The sequence below is a fragment of the Pithys albifrons genome, chromosome 39, assembly GCF_047495875.1.
Source record: "Pithys albifrons albifrons isolate INPA30051 chromosome 39, PitAlb_v1, whole genome shotgun sequence".
Taxonomy (NCBI): Eukaryota; Metazoa; Chordata; class Aves; order Passeriformes; family Thamnophilidae; genus Pithys; species Pithys albifrons.
In genome coordinates this window covers 28,833-45,652 of record NC_092496.1, presented here as the reverse complement: position 1 = coordinate 45,652, position 16,820 = coordinate 28,833, and the positions used below count along the sequence as shown (strand labels likewise).

The following is a 16,820-nucleotide window of genomic DNA, read 5'->3' as shown; positions in this document are numbered from 1 at the left end:
TAGAGACCCCCAGAAACCCCCTGAGAGACCCCCGGGAGACCTCTGGCACCTCCAGAGACCCCCGAGACCCCCAGAGAGACCCCCGAGACCCCCAGAGAGACCACCAGAGACCCCCAGTGACCCCGTAGAGGGGCGACCCCAAAGAGACCCCCAGAGCTCCCCCAGGGACCCCAACTTCTTCCTGAGGTCCCCCAGAGCGCCCCCAGACCCCAAATCACCCCCAGGGACCTCAAATGGGACCCCAACTGCCCCCCGGGTACCCCCAGAGCCCCTCCCAGGGACCCCCAAAGATCCCCAGATTCTCCCAGGACGCCCAACCTGTGGAGGCTGTGTAGGGACCCCTCAGGGATCCCCAAATCACCCCCAGGGATCTCCCTAAATGCCCTCCAGAATCCCCCGCCCACCTCAGGACCCCAGCTTCCCCCTGAGCCTCCCAGAGACCCCCAAGCCCCCCACTCACATGAGGGCCCAGTCTGGGGGCTGCAGCCTCGGGGAGAACTCGCTGAGCACCTCCAGGAAGGGCAGATTGAGGGGAGACCCCTCCCCAAATTGGGGCTGGGGGGGGCTCCTGGAAGGCGAATTGCATCCCCTCCCTGGGGGCAGGGGGGGCTCAGACCCCCAGAAACCCCTGAGAGCCCCCAAACTCTCTGAGAGCCCCCAAACCCCCTGAGAGCCCCCAAACCCCCTGAGATCCCTCAAACCACCCCCTGAGAGTCCCCAAACCACCCCCTGAGAGCCCTCAAACCACCCCTGAGAGCCCCCAAACCCCCTGAGAGCCCCCAAACCACCCCTGAGAGCCCCAAACCCCCTGAGAGCCCCCAAACCACCCCTGAGAGCCCCCAAACCCCCTGAGAGCCCCCAAACCACCCCTGAGAGCCCCCAAACCTCCAATCCCCCCAAAACCAACCCCAGAGCACCACGAAGCACTCCCAAAGCCCCCTGAGAGCCCCCAACACTGCCAAGAACCCCCAATTCCCCCCAAACCACCCCAGAGTACCCCAAAACTCACTCAACTCCCCTGAGAACCCCCAACGTCCCCAAGGACCCCCAACACCCCTCTCTAACCAGCCCAGAGCACCCCAAACCCCCTCATCCTCCCCTGAGAACCTCCAAAAGCCCCCAACTCCTCCCCCCGGGACCCCCAAATCCCCCCCAGGGATCCTCAAAGCCCCCCGGCCGCCCTGGGACCCCCAAATCTCCCCCAGGGATGCCCAAAGGCCCACAGGCCCCCTGGGATCCCCAACCTGTGCAGGCTGAGCAGGGACCCCCAAATTCCCCAAGAAACTCCAAAATCACCCCAGGGACCCCCAAATCCCTGTGTGACGGGTTTGATCTGGGCTTCCTTAGTAACCAGCTGTAACCAGGGAAGTGGGAATTACGTGGGTATTCCACACGTGTTTTCCACCTAACGGGAGAGAGTTTAGTTTTAGGTTTGCTGCTTTCGAGGGAGGCACAGGGGAAGCAGAAGAGGCTTAGACGGAGATCTTTTGTTTCGCTCGGTTCTGTCCCTTGGGGTGGTGAGACTGTATCCTTGCCAGTTTTTTTTCCAAAGCTTTGATTGTATTCCGTTCGTTGTGTGTTTGTTTTTGCTCCTTCTCCTTGCCATCCCCCTTTCCCCTTTCTCCCCTCTTCCCTGGGGACCCTTGGGTGGGTACAATTCCGTGTGCAGTGATAAATGTTAGAATATATATATATGCATTAATTCAGTCCAGTTTCGTTTGAGTTCTTGCCGTCTTTTCAGGGTTTTTCCCCAGTCTGGGCAGCCCGGGCTTGGCGGGAGAAAGCCGGGCTAAACCCCAGACAGGGGGCACCGGTGCCTGCCGGCAGGGCCCGAGGGGCGCGGCCAGCCCGCCCGCCCCGTCTATGCCGCCGAGCTTCTTGTAGCTCTCCTCCATCCATCGGGCTCAGGATGTCGGTGACCGAGCAGGGTGCCCTGTGCTTGGGGCTCAGCGACACGGCGCGGCGGGCCGGGACGCGACGGGCCGGGCCGAGCCGTCCGCGGTACCACCAGCCCCGGGCGCCGGTAGCTCGCCGGTTCCTTCAGCCGGGAGCCGGGTTTGCGCCAGACGTGGGGGGCGGAGTGGCGGCCCCGGCCCCTCCCCGCCTCCCACCGCCCCCCGAACCGGCCCCCTCCTCCCGGCCATTGTCCGGCGCTCGCCCGACGGCTCTTAAGCCCGGCCGGCCCGGGGCAGCGCCGGAGCCGCTCCCGGCGGCCGCACCGCCCTCGCCCGTAGGTTCCTGCCCGAGCGCCCGTTCCCTCGTCCCCGGCCCCGGCCCCGACGGCACGAACCGGGAGACCCTCTGCCCTCTCCCGGGCCGCTGCCCCGGGGCTGCGCCGCTCCCTGCTGGCCCCAGCCCCTGGGAAGTTCTGCCGCGGGGTGCGGAGCCGGCGGAAGCCCCCGCAGCGCCGGGACCCCTTAAGGACTAAGGCTTCGTTTGCCGCCGTTGTGTTCTGGGGTTCTCTTCGGTCGTTGTTCGTTGGGTCGCGACAACGAGACGCTCCCCCGGGGCAGCCCGAGCCGAGCCCGCGGCTGTCCTGCCGCGCTGCATGACGGGAGTCGTAGTCCAGTCGAGGCCCAAAATGGCGCGGAGCCCCAGGACCCGCCCCGCCGCTGCATTCCTGGACGCTGATTGGCTGCGGGCGTTGACGGGCGGGCGCGGCGACCAATGAGAGGCAGCGTAGCAGGAGCGCGGGACGCGACGCTGTTAAGGGGACAGGTGAGTGAATGGCGGCGGGTTTGGGGATATTTGGGGGACTCACGGCGGGTTTTGTGGGTCCCTCATGACCTGCCCACCCCCTACAGACCCCCGGGACCCCTCCGGGACCGTGTTGGCCGTGACGGTGAAGAAGCTGGAGGACCCCTCCCCCCAGCCCGGGATCCGCCTCAGGAATTCCAAATCCCCCCTGGAACCCCAAACACCCCCCCAAAACCCCATCATAACCTGTAACATCCCACCTTGGACTCCCCAAACTCCCTCAGGGTGTCCCAAATCCCCTCCTGAACTCTCCGGGGTCCCTGAAACACCCCGTACGCCCCCCCCCAAGTACCGCATGGACTCCCTAAATCCCCTCCCAGACCCCGAAACCTCTCCCAGAGGGTCTAAACTGCCCAGAACCCCCCAAATGACCCCACACTGCCCTAAATCCCCTCCCAGACCTCCCAAACCACCACAGGACCCCAAAACCCCCTTCGAAAGCAGCCAGACCTGCCCAAATTCTCTCAACTTCCCCCCAACAATCCCCCCTCCGCCACCTCCCCCAGGACCCCTAAACTGGGATCTCGAAGTGCGGCCGAGTGAGACACGCGAGCGGCCCTAAAAAGCAGGGAAATGGGATTTATTTGTTGTTGTTTTTTTCTAGAAGCCGAAAGGGGGAAATCGGGGCCGCGCAGAGCACGGGGGGCCTTTCCGGCAGCGCGACCCGGCCATGGCGCACCGCGGGGACGCCTCCCCGGCCGCCTCCCGGGAGTGGCCGCAGGGCGCGGACACGGCGAGCGAGCGGGCGAGGCGTGTGGGCATCGGAGATGGAGCCGACAGTCCGCGCAGCCGGACGATCCGCAGGCAGTACCGGGAGCTCATCTCAGCCCCTCAGCGTAAGGCGGGGGTAGCGGGCGGGGAGGCCGTGCCGGCGGGGCTGGGGCTGCGGGGAACTCCGGGCACTGGGGCTTGTGCTTCCATGGAAACTCGACTCCCGGGAAGTGTTTGTATGGAATAGCAGAATCGTGGAGTGCTGGGGAGGGACTTAAAGATATGCAGTGCCACCCCCTGGCACGGGCAGGGACAGCTCCCACCAGCCCAGGGTGCTCCAAGCCCCGTCCAGCCTGGCCGTGGACGCTCCCAGGGATGGGGCAGCCGTCCTTGCTGACCTGGATTCAACCATACAAATTTTACACCATTGAAGTACCTGGAAAATGCTACTTCAGACTTAGTTAAGGCATAAGCATTAATAAAAAAGGAGCCTACATCATCCTGGAATTAATGTGCTGTTTATTCTGTATTGTTGTGTGTATGATGGGCAAGGCAGCAGCGAAGTTTGATCAGGTTCTGAGTGTGTATTTGTATATGGTTTGTGTGGCCAGGTTTTGGTAGCACGGGGGCTATGGATTTGAAAAGCTTCCAGAAGCTTCCCCCATGTCTGCCAGAGCCAAGAGGGACCTGCTCCTGGCCAAGGCTGAGCCCATCAGTGATGGCAGCAACACCTCTGCAATAACATATTTAAGAAGGAAAAACAATAATTGTGCATCAGTAATTGTGGCCAGGGAAGAGAGGAGCGAGAACATGTGAGAGAAGCAGCTGCACAGACCCCCAGGTTGTGATGCCATGAGAAGCCTGCACTGGAGCTGGGTCCTGGCAGGGACCTGTGGAGAGAGGAGCCCCTGCTGGCACAGCCTGTTCCTGAAGGTACCCCTGGAGCAGTCTGTGAAGAACTGTTGCCCCTGCAATGGACTGATGCTGGAGAAGTTGGTGGAGGACTGTCTCCCATGGGAGTGACCCCAGGCTGGAGCAGGGGAAGAAGGGCTCCTGTCCCTAAGGATGGACCAGTGGCAGAAACAACATGTGAAGAACTGACTGTAACTCCCATTTCCCATCTCCCTGCACCACTGGAGAGGAGGAAGGAGTGAATCTGGAATAAAGTGAAGCCCGAGAGGGAGGGGAGGGATGGGGAGAAGGTGTTTTTAAGATCTGGTTTACTTCTTATTGTCCAGCTCTGGTTTTGTTTGATAAACACCAGTTTCCCCACGGCAAACCTGTTGTGCCCATGATGGTGACTGCTGAGGGATCTCTCCCTGTCTTTATCTCAACCCACGAGCCTTTTGCTCTATTTTTCTTTCTCCCATCCAGCTGAGGAGGGGAGTGATGGAGCTTTGGTGGGCCCCTGGCCTCCAGTCAGAGTCAAACAAGCACAGTATTTCTTAATGCTTCTATGTTTAAGTAAGGTAGGACTTCATAGGTGTCTTTTCCCCCTAGAAAATCGTGAGGAGATGCTGAGTTCAAAAAGCAACAGGCTGACAGAAGCTCTGGAAGAAGCCAATGAACTCTTTGATAGAGGTCAAACAAATTCTGTCATCTTTATTTTTTAATGCAAGTATTATTTTAAGGATTACAGAAGTAAGTGCATTAGTGGTCATGTATAAAATGATTTACAAAGCTCTAATGCCAGGATAGTCCCTATGCTGAATTTTATTATTATATTTTTTGAGACTTTCATGTTAGCATAAAGTCTTTGCTGTCACAGTTTGCTGTGCACCAGAGGCTGCTCTGGATGCCCAGTTTCTGCTCTGAGCATCCAATCTAGGGAAGGAGAAGGCCAATGAGTTACAGTCTGAGATGACATCATTTGATTCAACAGCATTTATAGAAGACCTGGTGAGTTCTGGGCTCTGAATTTGTCAACAGTTTTGCTGGAGGATTGCCCTGTTTGCTACAGAATCATAAAGCAAAAGGCTGAGATTGTCAGGCAATACTTGGCAGTTCTGATAGAATTGAATGCTTTCCCTGTGACTTTCTTTGATTAACTTTCTTTATCTGGTTGGTGGTGTTAATTGCTTTAAACTATTTATTAAGCACTTTGAATAGGGGAGAATGTAATTTAAAATGCAGACACCCCCCAACAGTATTGCACTGCTGCTGCTTTACTGCTCAGTCAGTCTGTGCTCTTAAGGTCTTCTGCACACTTTTCAGAGTCCCTCTTTTGTAGTTTCTCAGTAGCCAAGCAGTTTCTTTATCCTGTCTCCTGCTTTCTGTGGGTTTGGATGGAGTTCTTAAGGTGCTGTGTCACTGACAGGACGTTGGATGACCTGAATGCTTTTAGACTCAACATGTTTGTCTCTTTGTGCTGTGGCTGGGTGAAAGAGCTGGTTCAGAATAGCTTTTATGCAGGCTCTTGGGGTTTTTTCCTCCTTGAAACTTTTCCCTTATGTTCCAGCTGATCAATAAGTAATCTGAGTCTTTGGTCAAGTCTAGATCTCTGAAATATAAAACCCCATTGACTTCAGTTGTTTTATTGAAGTTTTTCCTGGGTTAGTCTGGACTGGTGGATGCAGGGCTGGGCTGAAGAAGTTGCTTTATGGTATTTGAGGGGCTGGGCTTCCTGGGAAGTGTCACCATGAATGGTTTATCCCCAAGTGAATTTAATTGCAGCTCTTTTTCAGTTGTACCTGACCACCATGGGCATAAATGGCACTGAAGGAGAAGAAAATGGCAGCGAACCTGGTGGGTTTTTACCAGGTGATGCCTGGGAGAAACTGGGAGAAGAAGCACTAAAGTGCTTGAGAAGAGCACCTACTTTTCACTATCTGTAAGTTTCCTTAAGGAAATACTATATACTGCAGCACCAGGTAGTGGATCCATATACTCTGATTAATTTCTTAACTAGCTTTAAGAAAAGTAGTTGGGAAGTTTTCAGTCTATAAAGAAAGTTGGAATAATTGCATCAAATTTTCTACATGGGTTGATAGCTCTGGTTATGAGGCTGCCAAGGTATTGGGAGCACCTTTTGGGGATGGTTCTTTCCACAAGTCTCTGAATCTTTAGCTGTCACTCACTTTTCTCAGCAGATCCACTGCTCAGCATGTGGATTTCTAAGCATGCAGTGTAAACCAGATTCCATGGATGTGTTCTTTGTTTCTTGCTGCAATGTTTCACTGAGTGGAAGGAAACAGGATTTACAGACTGATTTCATGTTTGTACTGGGAAGAAGAGAAGCTGCAGGGTTTGTGAATTGCTTATTAATTAACTTCTTCATTAACCTCACAGGTTGTATTGCTGTGTAACCCAATTCCACAGAGCTGTTGAAAAGTGAATGTAGCCCCCAATGGGCTCAAAGCATCCAAGGCACAGCCTTTGGGCTTGATAGTGTAAGATGGGGATTAAACCCTAAAGCTCTTTGTTTGCAAGCATGAGACAACCTGCATAAGTGTGTCTGTAATGGTGCACAGAGGGAGGAAAATGCAGCTTTTATGGTCTGTGTGCATAAAAGGCCCTTTGCATAGTCTGTAATACAACAGTGGGTGTTTGAGGCGAATCTCTGCTTCTGTTTCCCAGTTAGAAAAAAGGGAGGAGTCTCATGAGGCAGCTGCAGAAAAAGACGTAGAGAGGCTCTTGGGAATATTGCAGACTCGTTTTGAAAGTGATGGTAAGGATGATGAAATTGAGCATTAATTGGAGGAAATGAATATTCTCTGTCTTGTACAGTCAGGTTGAGCTGCGGAGACAAAATGAGGTGAAGTTTGCAAGTAGAAATCTTTGTGTTAAAGCACATACACCAACTGTGTGTTTTTTGTGAACACTCCTTAGTGGCTGTTTGACTGCAAAGTAAACATAAATCCTCTCCCACTGATTAGAGCCTGCCAGTTTTTAGAAGGCAATCCAATAGTCCCTGCATATGGATCTGCATGGGGGAAAAGATGGAAGAAAATAATACACTCTGTAATAGAGCATTTGTTTCTTTCAGGGCTGGGAATGCAGCATTGTGAATAAATTGGCAAACATCCTGTTGGCTTTTGAAAGGAGTGCTGGCCCTCTTGAAGTTGTATTTTCATCTGTTGGGTCTGTGTACACCACCTGTTTGTTTGTTTGTTTTAACAGAGCCATTTTTGCATCTTCAGCTGGTTCACCGATTTCCTTCTTGAATTTTGTGATTGACCCAAACTCCTTTGCACGCACTGTGGAAAACTGTTTCATGTGTCCTTCCTTGTAAGGGTAAGGCATGGTATGTTCTTGAAATCTCACTTTATGTATTGGAATTATCTGGAGACAAGCTGATTCTTTTTTTACGTCTTCAAGATTGAAAAAGTAGGATTTAAATATTAGGAATATTAATTTATTTTCTCCCAGCAATCTGTGATATTTTGGTAATGGAACAAAAGCCAGGTTGACAGACTCATTTTCTTCTTAGATTTTTCTGCTGCACTCTATTTGCCAGCAAAACAGTAGTGAAATTTTTGCTGTCAATATGCTTTTCCAAAAAGGTTTTGGCTCACAGTTTTAGATACAGAAAAGTAGCCATAGAGTATAGAAGAGTTATTCAGGTTGTAGGAGAGTATGTTAGTGCAGGGTTTTGTGTTCTTTTTGTATGCAGAGCTTTGCACCTCAAACTATACTTAGTTTGTCTAATAGAACTAATTCTAGACAAGACAAAAACTGACAAGGACACTGTGACTAAATTCAGGTTTATAGTGAACAGTGATGGGAACGTTTAATCATTATTAATGGTTTTAATGAAGCAAATCTTTCATAATCCACTGTTACCTCCTGTTCTACATGGGCTGCATTCTTCGTGAGTAAGTCCTGTATTTAAATTGTTTTCTCTTACTGGGTATGCCAGTGAAGATTCTTTATCAATATTTGTAACTGTTTAGGATTGTGCAGTAAGAAGGAATATGAAATCCCAGTGCATAATCCTGACTGGACACGTCTGACTTCTGAAAGTTTGCATCCCACTGTCTTTTAGGATGGTCTCTCAGAAATAAGGCTGGATGATGATGGATTGCCAGTAATAGGTAAAATCCAGCTTTAAAAGGCCCTAAGTGTTTTTTCTTACAACATCACATGTTCCCAAAGGCTTAGGTATATTTTTAGCTGGAGATACGCAGTGAATTGAAGGCAGGAAGAGATTTACAATGAGCTGAAAGGATTGAGCCTTTTCAAATATCAATACATGAAAAAGACCATTATGCTCATTTATACAAATTAATTCTATTAATAGAAATCAGTACTTATTACCTTTCCTGTCAAGTTACATTTTTGCTAATAACTACATGAACATTGTTATGCTTTGCTAAAAATGCCATTTTTTGTGTGCAAGGAGTCTCGTTGTCTCTCTTGAGTTGGGAACTGCTGCGGCTTCAAAAGGGTTGGAAGGGAAATTCCATGCTGCACATAAGGGCTTTGGCTTTCATTCCCACAGCATATCAACGGGCTTTGGGGGGATTTGTTAAGGAATGAAATACTTCAGTCTTTCTGGGACTCTGAAAAGTGTTTGTTCCTAAATTTTTAGGAGTTGAGAGTAAGGAAATACCTTAAGCAGTACCTGGCACAGGCTGTTGATAGAGACTGGGTGGAACATGCAGAACTGATTTGACTTTTGTGCAGCTTTTGTGTTCCTGGTGGAAACTGACTTTGCAGGTTTAAATACTGAAAATACTGTTTTTGAGCAGAGCCTACAAAATCCAGGAAGGGAGTGGATTCTACCCAGGAACCTGGCAAAAGGAACCAGGGGGTCATGTCTCTGACCCAGCAGGAATGGAAGGTACCACAGAGACCATTTGATACTTTGGACTAATTCTATTTTTCTTCCTCGTAAGATGCATCTGAGAGCTGTGAGGAGAAGTGTTCCTGTGTATGTTATCATTGCATTTGACCTTGTGGATGCCAGAGTGATCATGAATCACTCTGTGAGGTGTTTTCAACTGCAAGAAAACTGAGAATTGGGATCGCAGTTCCCTCTTTGATCCCTGAGGCCTGGTCAGTTTCCATGCTCTTAAGCTGTGCACTGACTTTTTCCCAGCACTGTTTTGTACCAGGCCGGTGTAAATTTGGGGTCTGTTTCTTCCCTTCCATATGTTGCTTCTGGAGAGGAAGCTTTCCACACTATTTCCTCATTGTTTGCTGTTTGTAATAAACTTTAGCAGCCAAAAAGTAGTTTTGAGCACATACAGCTCTCCTCCTTTGTCCCTTGCTCAGGAGAAACACAGTCATTTGAAATAGGACTTTAGTGTCAAAATCTTGATTGTTTGCTCAGTGGTAATTAAATTGAAATAGTTCAGCTCTTGGGACTTACATGCTGCTGTCGTCTCCAACCAGGAGATCATAGAAGATTTTGGAGTAACAGAAGCCATGATTAGCCCTCCTTTTCACAGCAGGGAAGAGGAAATGGAGACGGAATGATTTTTAAAGTAAGTTCTTTTAATAAATCTCTGGGACGTCGGGGCATGTCTGTGGGGTGTCTGTGGGGCGTCTGTGGGGTGTCAGGAGATGTCTGTGGGGTCTCTGGGGACGTCTCTGGGGTGTCTGTGGGGTGTCGCGGGACGTCTCTGGGGCGTCTCTGGGGTGTCGGGGGGTGTCTCTGGGGTGTCTCTGGAGTGTCGGGGGGTGTCTCTGGGGTATCTGTGGGGTGTCTCTGGGGTGTCTCTGGAGTGTCGGGGGGTGTCTCTGGGGTATCTGTGGGGCCTCTGTGGGTAGTCAGGAGATGTCTGTGGGGTGTCAGGGGACGTCTGTGGGGTGTCTGTGGGGTGTCAGGAGATGTCTGTGGGGTGTCGGGGGACGTCTCTGGGACGTCTCTGGGACGTCTGTGGAGTGTCTGGGGTGTCTCTGGGGTATCTGTGGGGTGTCTGATTCGATAACCTTGAACTCAGTTCTATTTTAGCTTCTGGTAGACCTTGTGGCATCGGGAAAAAGATACATTTACAGCTAGTGAGTTCTACAGCTTGCAGCTTTTCTCCTACGTAGAACCAGAAAGCCCCCCCAACCAAAACTTAAATCTTATAACTAAAATCCCCAAAGTTATATAAAAAAACTATTTAAGCTCCAGTGTCTCATGTATACTATTTCTTACCAGTACCCTGTGCGGAGGGAATGGCGCGGGCAGACAGGGTCAGGCTGCCCCTCGGGGGCGAGGGATGCTCGGCTCGCTGCTGGTCCCAAACCTGCCCCTCTCCCACCCCCCAGCCCTGGCCTGGGGCAGGGCTCCTCTTCGAACCCCACATTTTCAATGCAGCCTGACACGGTTTTGGAGAAATTCCCGGCAACTTCAGCTCCCGTTTCCCGCTGTGGCTGCTGGAGCGGGATGGTACAGGTTCTATAGGACATGGCTTTACCCTCAGAGTGATCCTCGTTTCCTCTCTGTTTGTTTGCCTGGCTTTATTTCCTATCATAGCCAGTGTTGGGAGCCTTCTGAGGGTTTGATGTGACGGCTGGTGCTGGGGTGTGTGCAGAGGGGAGTAGCCACCAAGTCGTGTTAGCGATGAACCAAAGGGCAAGAGGGGGATCTGGGTTGAAACAGTCTCTTTTGGAGTCAGCCATTTAGCTGGTAGCTGGTACCCGGCAAGGAAACACAGAGAGAGAGAGAGCCCCTGTCACAGCCATGCCCTGGGGACACGGGGCTGGAGGGGACCCCCACACCAACACCCGCCGGGTGGGCGGCAGGGAGCTCCTCCCAAGGCAGTGGGGCAGCCCCGTCCTGCCCCGGTGGCTGCAGCGACATCCCCCAGGCCTGGGGACACCACGGCGTCCCCAGCTCCCGTCACAGACGGGAGAACGGGTGCGGATGGGACTCCTCTCCGACTCGGGTACCCCGGCCCCCAGGGCTGCTGTGGGGGTATGCGCCCTGCGGCTTCAGGAGGCTGCTCCGGCTGCTCCCACTCACCCCACCGTGTTCCCACTCACCCCACTGCAGGCCCACACAGAGCTCCTACAAGTGCCCTGGGCCACCACTGCGCAGGGGCAATAAGGCAGAGGGAACAGTGTGCTGGCAGCAGCATGCAGGGCCTGGCAGAAGTCCGGGGACACGACATCCCTACATCGCTGGCAAGTAACACCTGCAATGACTCGAGCTCTTGGAAGCTGTGGAGCTCTGTCTTGGGGTGGATGGTGAGCCACTCTGGCTCGGGAGTTGATGGCTCAGGATCCAAGGGCAGGTGGGCAACAGGGACACTGCTGTGGGTGTTTGCCGCAGCCTCCTGAGCAGGAGCTGCGTGTGGGGAACACCTTCTACACGCAGCTTCAAAGAGCCTCAAAGTCACAGTCCCTGGTGCTCCTCGGGCTCTTCAGCAGCCCCGACAGCAGCTGCAGTAGCACCACAGCCAAGCACAAACAGTCCAGGAGCTTCCTGGAAAGGCCTGAGGGACAACTTCCTTACCCGGGGGATTCAGCCTCCCACGGGCACTGCTGTGCTGCTCCCCCTCATACTGACACAGACAAAAGGCCTCGCTGGAGATGGGAAGGTCAGGGACAGCCTTGGCTGTAGAGACCATGGCATTGTGGAGTTCGGGATCAGGCGAGGAGGAAGCGGCAGCTGCTAAGATTAGAACCATGAGCCTCAGCAGAGCTGACTTGAGCCTCTTCAGGGAACTTCTTCCTTCTTGCCTCAACTCCTTTTTTCACTCGCTCACTGCTCTAGCCCCACAACCTCATTTGCTGCACACCCTGGCTCCTAAAACACGGCACAGCTGGTCTTTCTGGAAAGGCCAAGCTCATTGTTTGCCTTTGTCCTTCTCCTAATGCCAGGCAATGGCAAGTACCTTCATTTGTAGTTTTCATCTCCTGCTGCCCAGCCTTCCTCTCTGCCCCAGCTGCACAGATTTTCACTCTGCTTCTGTCACTCTTTCTTTTAATCCCCACCTGTTCTGCACAACAGCCCATTGACATCCACACAATCACTATGCCCAGAACTGTCAGGAGAGCTCCACAGGGTCAGAAGTTCAAGTTGGCACAACCACTCTTGGATATGCCCTTCCCTGCTTTGAACAGCTGATTCCAGAGGAGAAGCCAGATGCTGACACTCCTGAGAAACCTCCTTTGGGAGACAATGGCCCCCACTGCAACAGCTCACAGCACTGACCCGTGGCAGGGGAATAAGTCCAGCCGCGACCTTTTCGGGAGCATCCAGCAGGGTCTGGTGTGATAGATGAAATTTATTAATTTGCTAAACTCAAATTGAAATTTTATTTGATAATTTTTATTTGAATATAGAAGTGTATATATATGTTTAAAATCTGTTGAAACCCAGCACAGGACAGGTTTTTTTGCAGGAGCCACAAAGATAAGAAACCATGATTAAAGGGACAAAAGAATCGATACTACAACCTTCCAGACCCCCACCGCAGGGGGTTGGGAGAAGCCCACCTCTAGCTCGGCTGCATTCCCGTAAACCCCCTCCTCCCTTCCCCCCCCCCTTCAGTCCATCCTGGTTTCGGTACTTCTCAGCCCGGTGCCTACCCCTCCTCCCCCCCAGTTTTTCCCTTATCGAGCCTCCCCCACCCTCGGACACGAGTTTCGCTATAGTGACCTTTCCCCCCCTTCCCAAGCCAGCGCCCGGACAACCCCCCCGACCCTGTGCTCTGTCTCAATCCCGCGGGTCCCCCCCAAAATTTGGCAACGCCCTTCTCCAAACCTAGACTGCCCCCCCCATCTCCCCAAACGATCCCCGCACCGGATCTGTGCAGCCCCACGCCGGCTAAAACACCCTCCACACCCCATAACCCCGCTCCCACCACAGTGCCGAAGTTTTGTCACCAGCCACCCCGCTGGGAATCAAATCCCGTAACCCCAGCCCGGTTTTGCTGCCCCGCTGGTCCCCCGTTCTCCCCCTCTTTTTTTTCTCCCCCAGCCCTGTCCCGGTTTCTTCACCCAGCCGGCACCGCCGCCAGTGCTGACCCCAGCCCCAAGGCTGCTCGTGCCAGCCACCGGCTTTTGCCTGCCCGGCCCTGCCCATGGCTGCCAAACCGTGCAGCGCCAAAGCTCACTCCCGGTCCCCGGACCCCTTCCCACCTCGGTCCATCCCAGTCCCCGTCCCCCTTCCCACTTCAGTCCATCCCGGGAACCCCCCGCCCTTCTCCCTTAGAACAGACACTGGATCCACTCTGCCCATCCCAAGTTATCCACACTCCAGTTCACTGGTTTGTTTTTTTAAATAAATAAAATTCTGGTCTCCTGCCAAGCCCACCACTGGTTCAGCATATGAGACAGGTCAGCCGCCGCCTGGAGTGGCCGCCGTGTCTGCGGACCCCTCCACGCTGCACCAAGACATTTGCTGCCACCACCCACGTTACTCCCGGAGCCACCTCAGCCCCGCGGCCGCATCAGGGTGAACCATCCCCGCAGTGCTGTGACCAGACCCCTACTTGGAGCAGCCCAGTCATCTTAGAAACTCCATTACCGCCATCTCCAGCCAGCCCCATGGAGGGTCACGGGACCAGCCCAGCGGCCGCTGAACGGCAACTATTGCGCAATACCTCAATCTCACACAACGCAGAATGTTGCGCCACAACTGAGCATGGGCAGAAGGGACACAGTTTGCGTAACTCTTACGAAATACAGGAACTGGACACGCACGGAAGGGACACAGGTTGCACAACTCTTGTGAAATGCATGAACTGCGTCTGCGCAAGGGGGCGTGGCCTACGCCAACAAAGTGAATATAAACGAGGTTTTGGCCCAGGTCCAGCACGAACCTTTTGGGAGCTGCTCTCCTGGGTCATCCAGTGCTCTGCCATGCTGCAAGCACTGTATTGCTCCTCTCTTGCCTTCACAAAGAGCTGAAATCACTGAGGCTGGGGCTAACTGAGCTGGACACCGATATCACTTATTAAAATCAATTTCTGTTTGGTTTTTTTTCCTTAATAAATAATGTTACTTATTTTTTCTTATTAAATAAAATAAATACTGATATTCTAGCCAAGGCCTAGCTGCCTATAACACTGTTATGCTGCTTCTCAGTATTTTTCCCAGGCTCCACTACCTCCCCCAGATCCCTCTCTGCAGTGTTGCTGCTGTGTGTTTAATTCCTCCTGCAAAACAGGGGTCCTGCTACCCTGGCTGCTGCCATCTCAGTGACGTGGGGCTCCACCAACCATCAATGGAGCAGGGGCCTGTTCTGGGGCAACCCAGAAGTCCAGGGTGAGATGGAAGGCTCCCTGCAGAGCTAAATTCCAGTCTGGAGAAATTGCTTAGACAAGACTTCACTTTTAAGACAGCTGGATGGTGGGAGATGGCCCTCAAACCACTGCTCCTCATCCACAGTTTTACTGAATTTACTCTTCCTGGTATCAGCCCACTTATTGGAGGTTGATCAAGTTATCCCCCAGCTCCTTCATGCTCATTTATCTTTTACACTTTGCTATGAGGCCACCACATCAACGGCCACCAAAAGCCACCCTCCACAGTCACACAGGTCCCACATCAGTCCTCCCAGACATTTCTTTCTATTCCTGAACTTCTGAAAAACAAAGTCCAAACCAGCACAAAACACACTTCCCAACTCTTCCCAATGTTACTGCAAGACACAACCTGCCCAGCCAGAGCCCAGCCTGGGACAGGGACTGGCCATGGAGAGCAGAGTAACCCAGCATCCAGCCAGGAGTTTGCATTCCCTGCAGACCTACTGTCCCATCTCTTTACAAACACATCTATGTGCATCCTAAATCAACTGCAGGGAAAAGGAAATTATAAGCACAATTACTCCTAAATGGGAGGAATGTGTCATCCAAAAGTTGATGTGCACTTTGATCCAATATTAATGAACCAGCACCTGCTTGGACACAGGCCCCAGCTTCAAAAGAGGGTAACTCTTAGTCAAAGACCAATGTGTATCACAATGTGGAACACGGTCTAAAACATCAAAGACAAGAGCGCCTACAAATGCACCAGTTTTTCAGATTAAAGTGTTTTCTCCCAAGAGAAGCATTATCCCCATCAGAAAAGCAGATCACAGAGTCATAGAATCAGTTGGGTTGGAAGAGAGCTCTGAGATCATCGGGTCCAAACCTTAATCCAATCCCACTTTGATTACCAGATCATGGCACTCAGTGCCATGTCCAGTCTCACCTTAAAAACCTCCAGGGTCGGAGAACCCACCATCTCCCTGGGTAGGCCATTCCAATGCCTGCTCCATAACCCTGCCAGGCACCGAGGTCAGGCTGACAGGTCTGGAGTTGCCAGGGTCCTCCTTGCAGCCCTTTTTGTGGATTGGGGTGACATTCCCCAACTTCCAATCATCTGGGACCTCCCCAGAGAGCCAGGACTGTTGGAAGATGATGGAGAGTGGCTTGGCAAGCCCTTTGCCAGCTCCCTCATCACCCTGGGATGGATCCCATCTGGTCCCATAGACTTGTGAGGATCCAAGTGTTTTAGTTAATCACTAACTGTATCTTCCTGGAATTTAGGGGGGTTATTCAGCTTCCTGTCATTGTCTACCAGCTCCAGAGGCCAGTTGTCCTGAGGGCCACCTGTCTTGCTGGTGAAAACTGAGGCAAGGTAGGTGTTAAGTACCTCAGCCTTCTCCTCCTCCAGATTAACTCTGTTCCCCCTCGAGTCCAGCAGAGACTGGAGGTTTTCCTTGCCCCTCCTTTTGTTATTGATGTATTTATAGAAGCGCTTTTTGTTATCCCTAACAGAAGTAGACAAATTCATTTCAAAATGCACTTTTGTCTCCCTAATTTTCTTCCTACAAGACCTAACTAAGTCCCTAAACTTTCCATGAGTAACCAGCCCTTTCTTCAATAGTCGGTAAGCTCTCCTTTTATCCCTGATTTCCTTCAGAATCTCCCTGTTCAGCCCAGCTGATCTTCTTCTCGCCGTCTGGCCTTTCAGCACAGTGGGACAGCCTGTTCCTGCGCACTCAAGACTTGCTTCTTGAAGCACATCCATCCCTCCTGTACCTCCTTATTTTCAAGGGTTTTTCCCAGGGTATGCTCCGAACTGGTCTTCTGAATAGGCTGAAATCTGCCCTCTGGAAGTCCAGCGTAGTTTTATTGATGGCCCTCCTCACATCCTTGAGTCTTAAAAACTCTCTTATTTCATGGTCACTGTGCCCTCGACAGCCTCCAACTACAACATCTCCCACCAGCCCCTCTCTGTTTGTAAACAGCAGATCTAGTGGGGCCCCACCCCTGGTAGGTTCATTTACCAGCTGAAGCAGGAAATCATCCTCTATACACTCCAGGAATCTCCTAGACTGCCTCTTCTCTGCTGTGTCCTTCCTATGTGGCCCTGTGATCTCACATGGTATTTTAAAATTCCAATTGCTCACTCTGTTCAGGGTCCAGCCAGGGAAACAAATGACAATTGGCAGAGAATTAACTCTCAGAAGAAAAGCAGAGGCA

The 16,820-nt window shown here is 52.2% G+C and overlaps 1 protein-coding gene across 5 annotated transcripts; it reads left to right on the top strand.

Moving 5' to 3' along the window:
• Positions 1-2,631: 2,631 nt before the first annotated feature.
• On the top strand, positions 2,632-14,393 carry LOC139684199 (non-structural maintenance of chromosomes element 4 homolog A-like). 5 transcript variants are annotated; one of them, XR_011699875.1, is made up of 7 exons: positions 2,632-2,718; positions 3,362-3,593; positions 4,969-5,049; positions 7,588-7,701; positions 9,159-9,250; positions 9,805-9,896; positions 10,356-14,393. XR_011699875.1 is itself a non-coding variant. In XM_071579802.1 (4 exons), exons 1-4 carry the CDS (start codon positions 2,668-2,670, stop codon positions 7,629-7,631), a joined length of 408 nt encoding a protein of 135 aa, XP_071435903.1. In that variant the 5' UTR covers positions 2,632-2,667; the 3' UTR covers positions 7,632-8,309. The 5 variants fall into 5 exon arrangements, 1 of the variants encoding a protein (XP_071435903.1); XR_011699877.1 differs by having other exon boundaries at positions 7,588-7,711; XR_011699878.1 differs by having other exon boundaries at positions 2,633-2,718; positions 12,750-14,393.
• The last annotated feature ends 2,427 nt before the right edge of the window (positions 14,394-16,820 follow it).

Coding starts and splice junctions, on each gene's coding strand:
- LOC139684199 (XM_071579802.1), top strand. CDS start 2,668: ATGAGAGGCAGCGTAGCAGGAGCGCGGGACGCGACGCTGTTAAGGGGA. Junction 3,594..4,968: donor GCTCATCTCAGCCCCTCAGC/GTAAGGCGGGGG, acceptor TTTTCCCCCTAG/AAAATCGTGAGGAGATGCTG. Junction 5,050..7,587: donor CAATGAACTCTTTGATAGAG/GTCAAACAAATT, acceptor TTGTTTTAACAG/AGCCATTTTTGCATCTTCAG.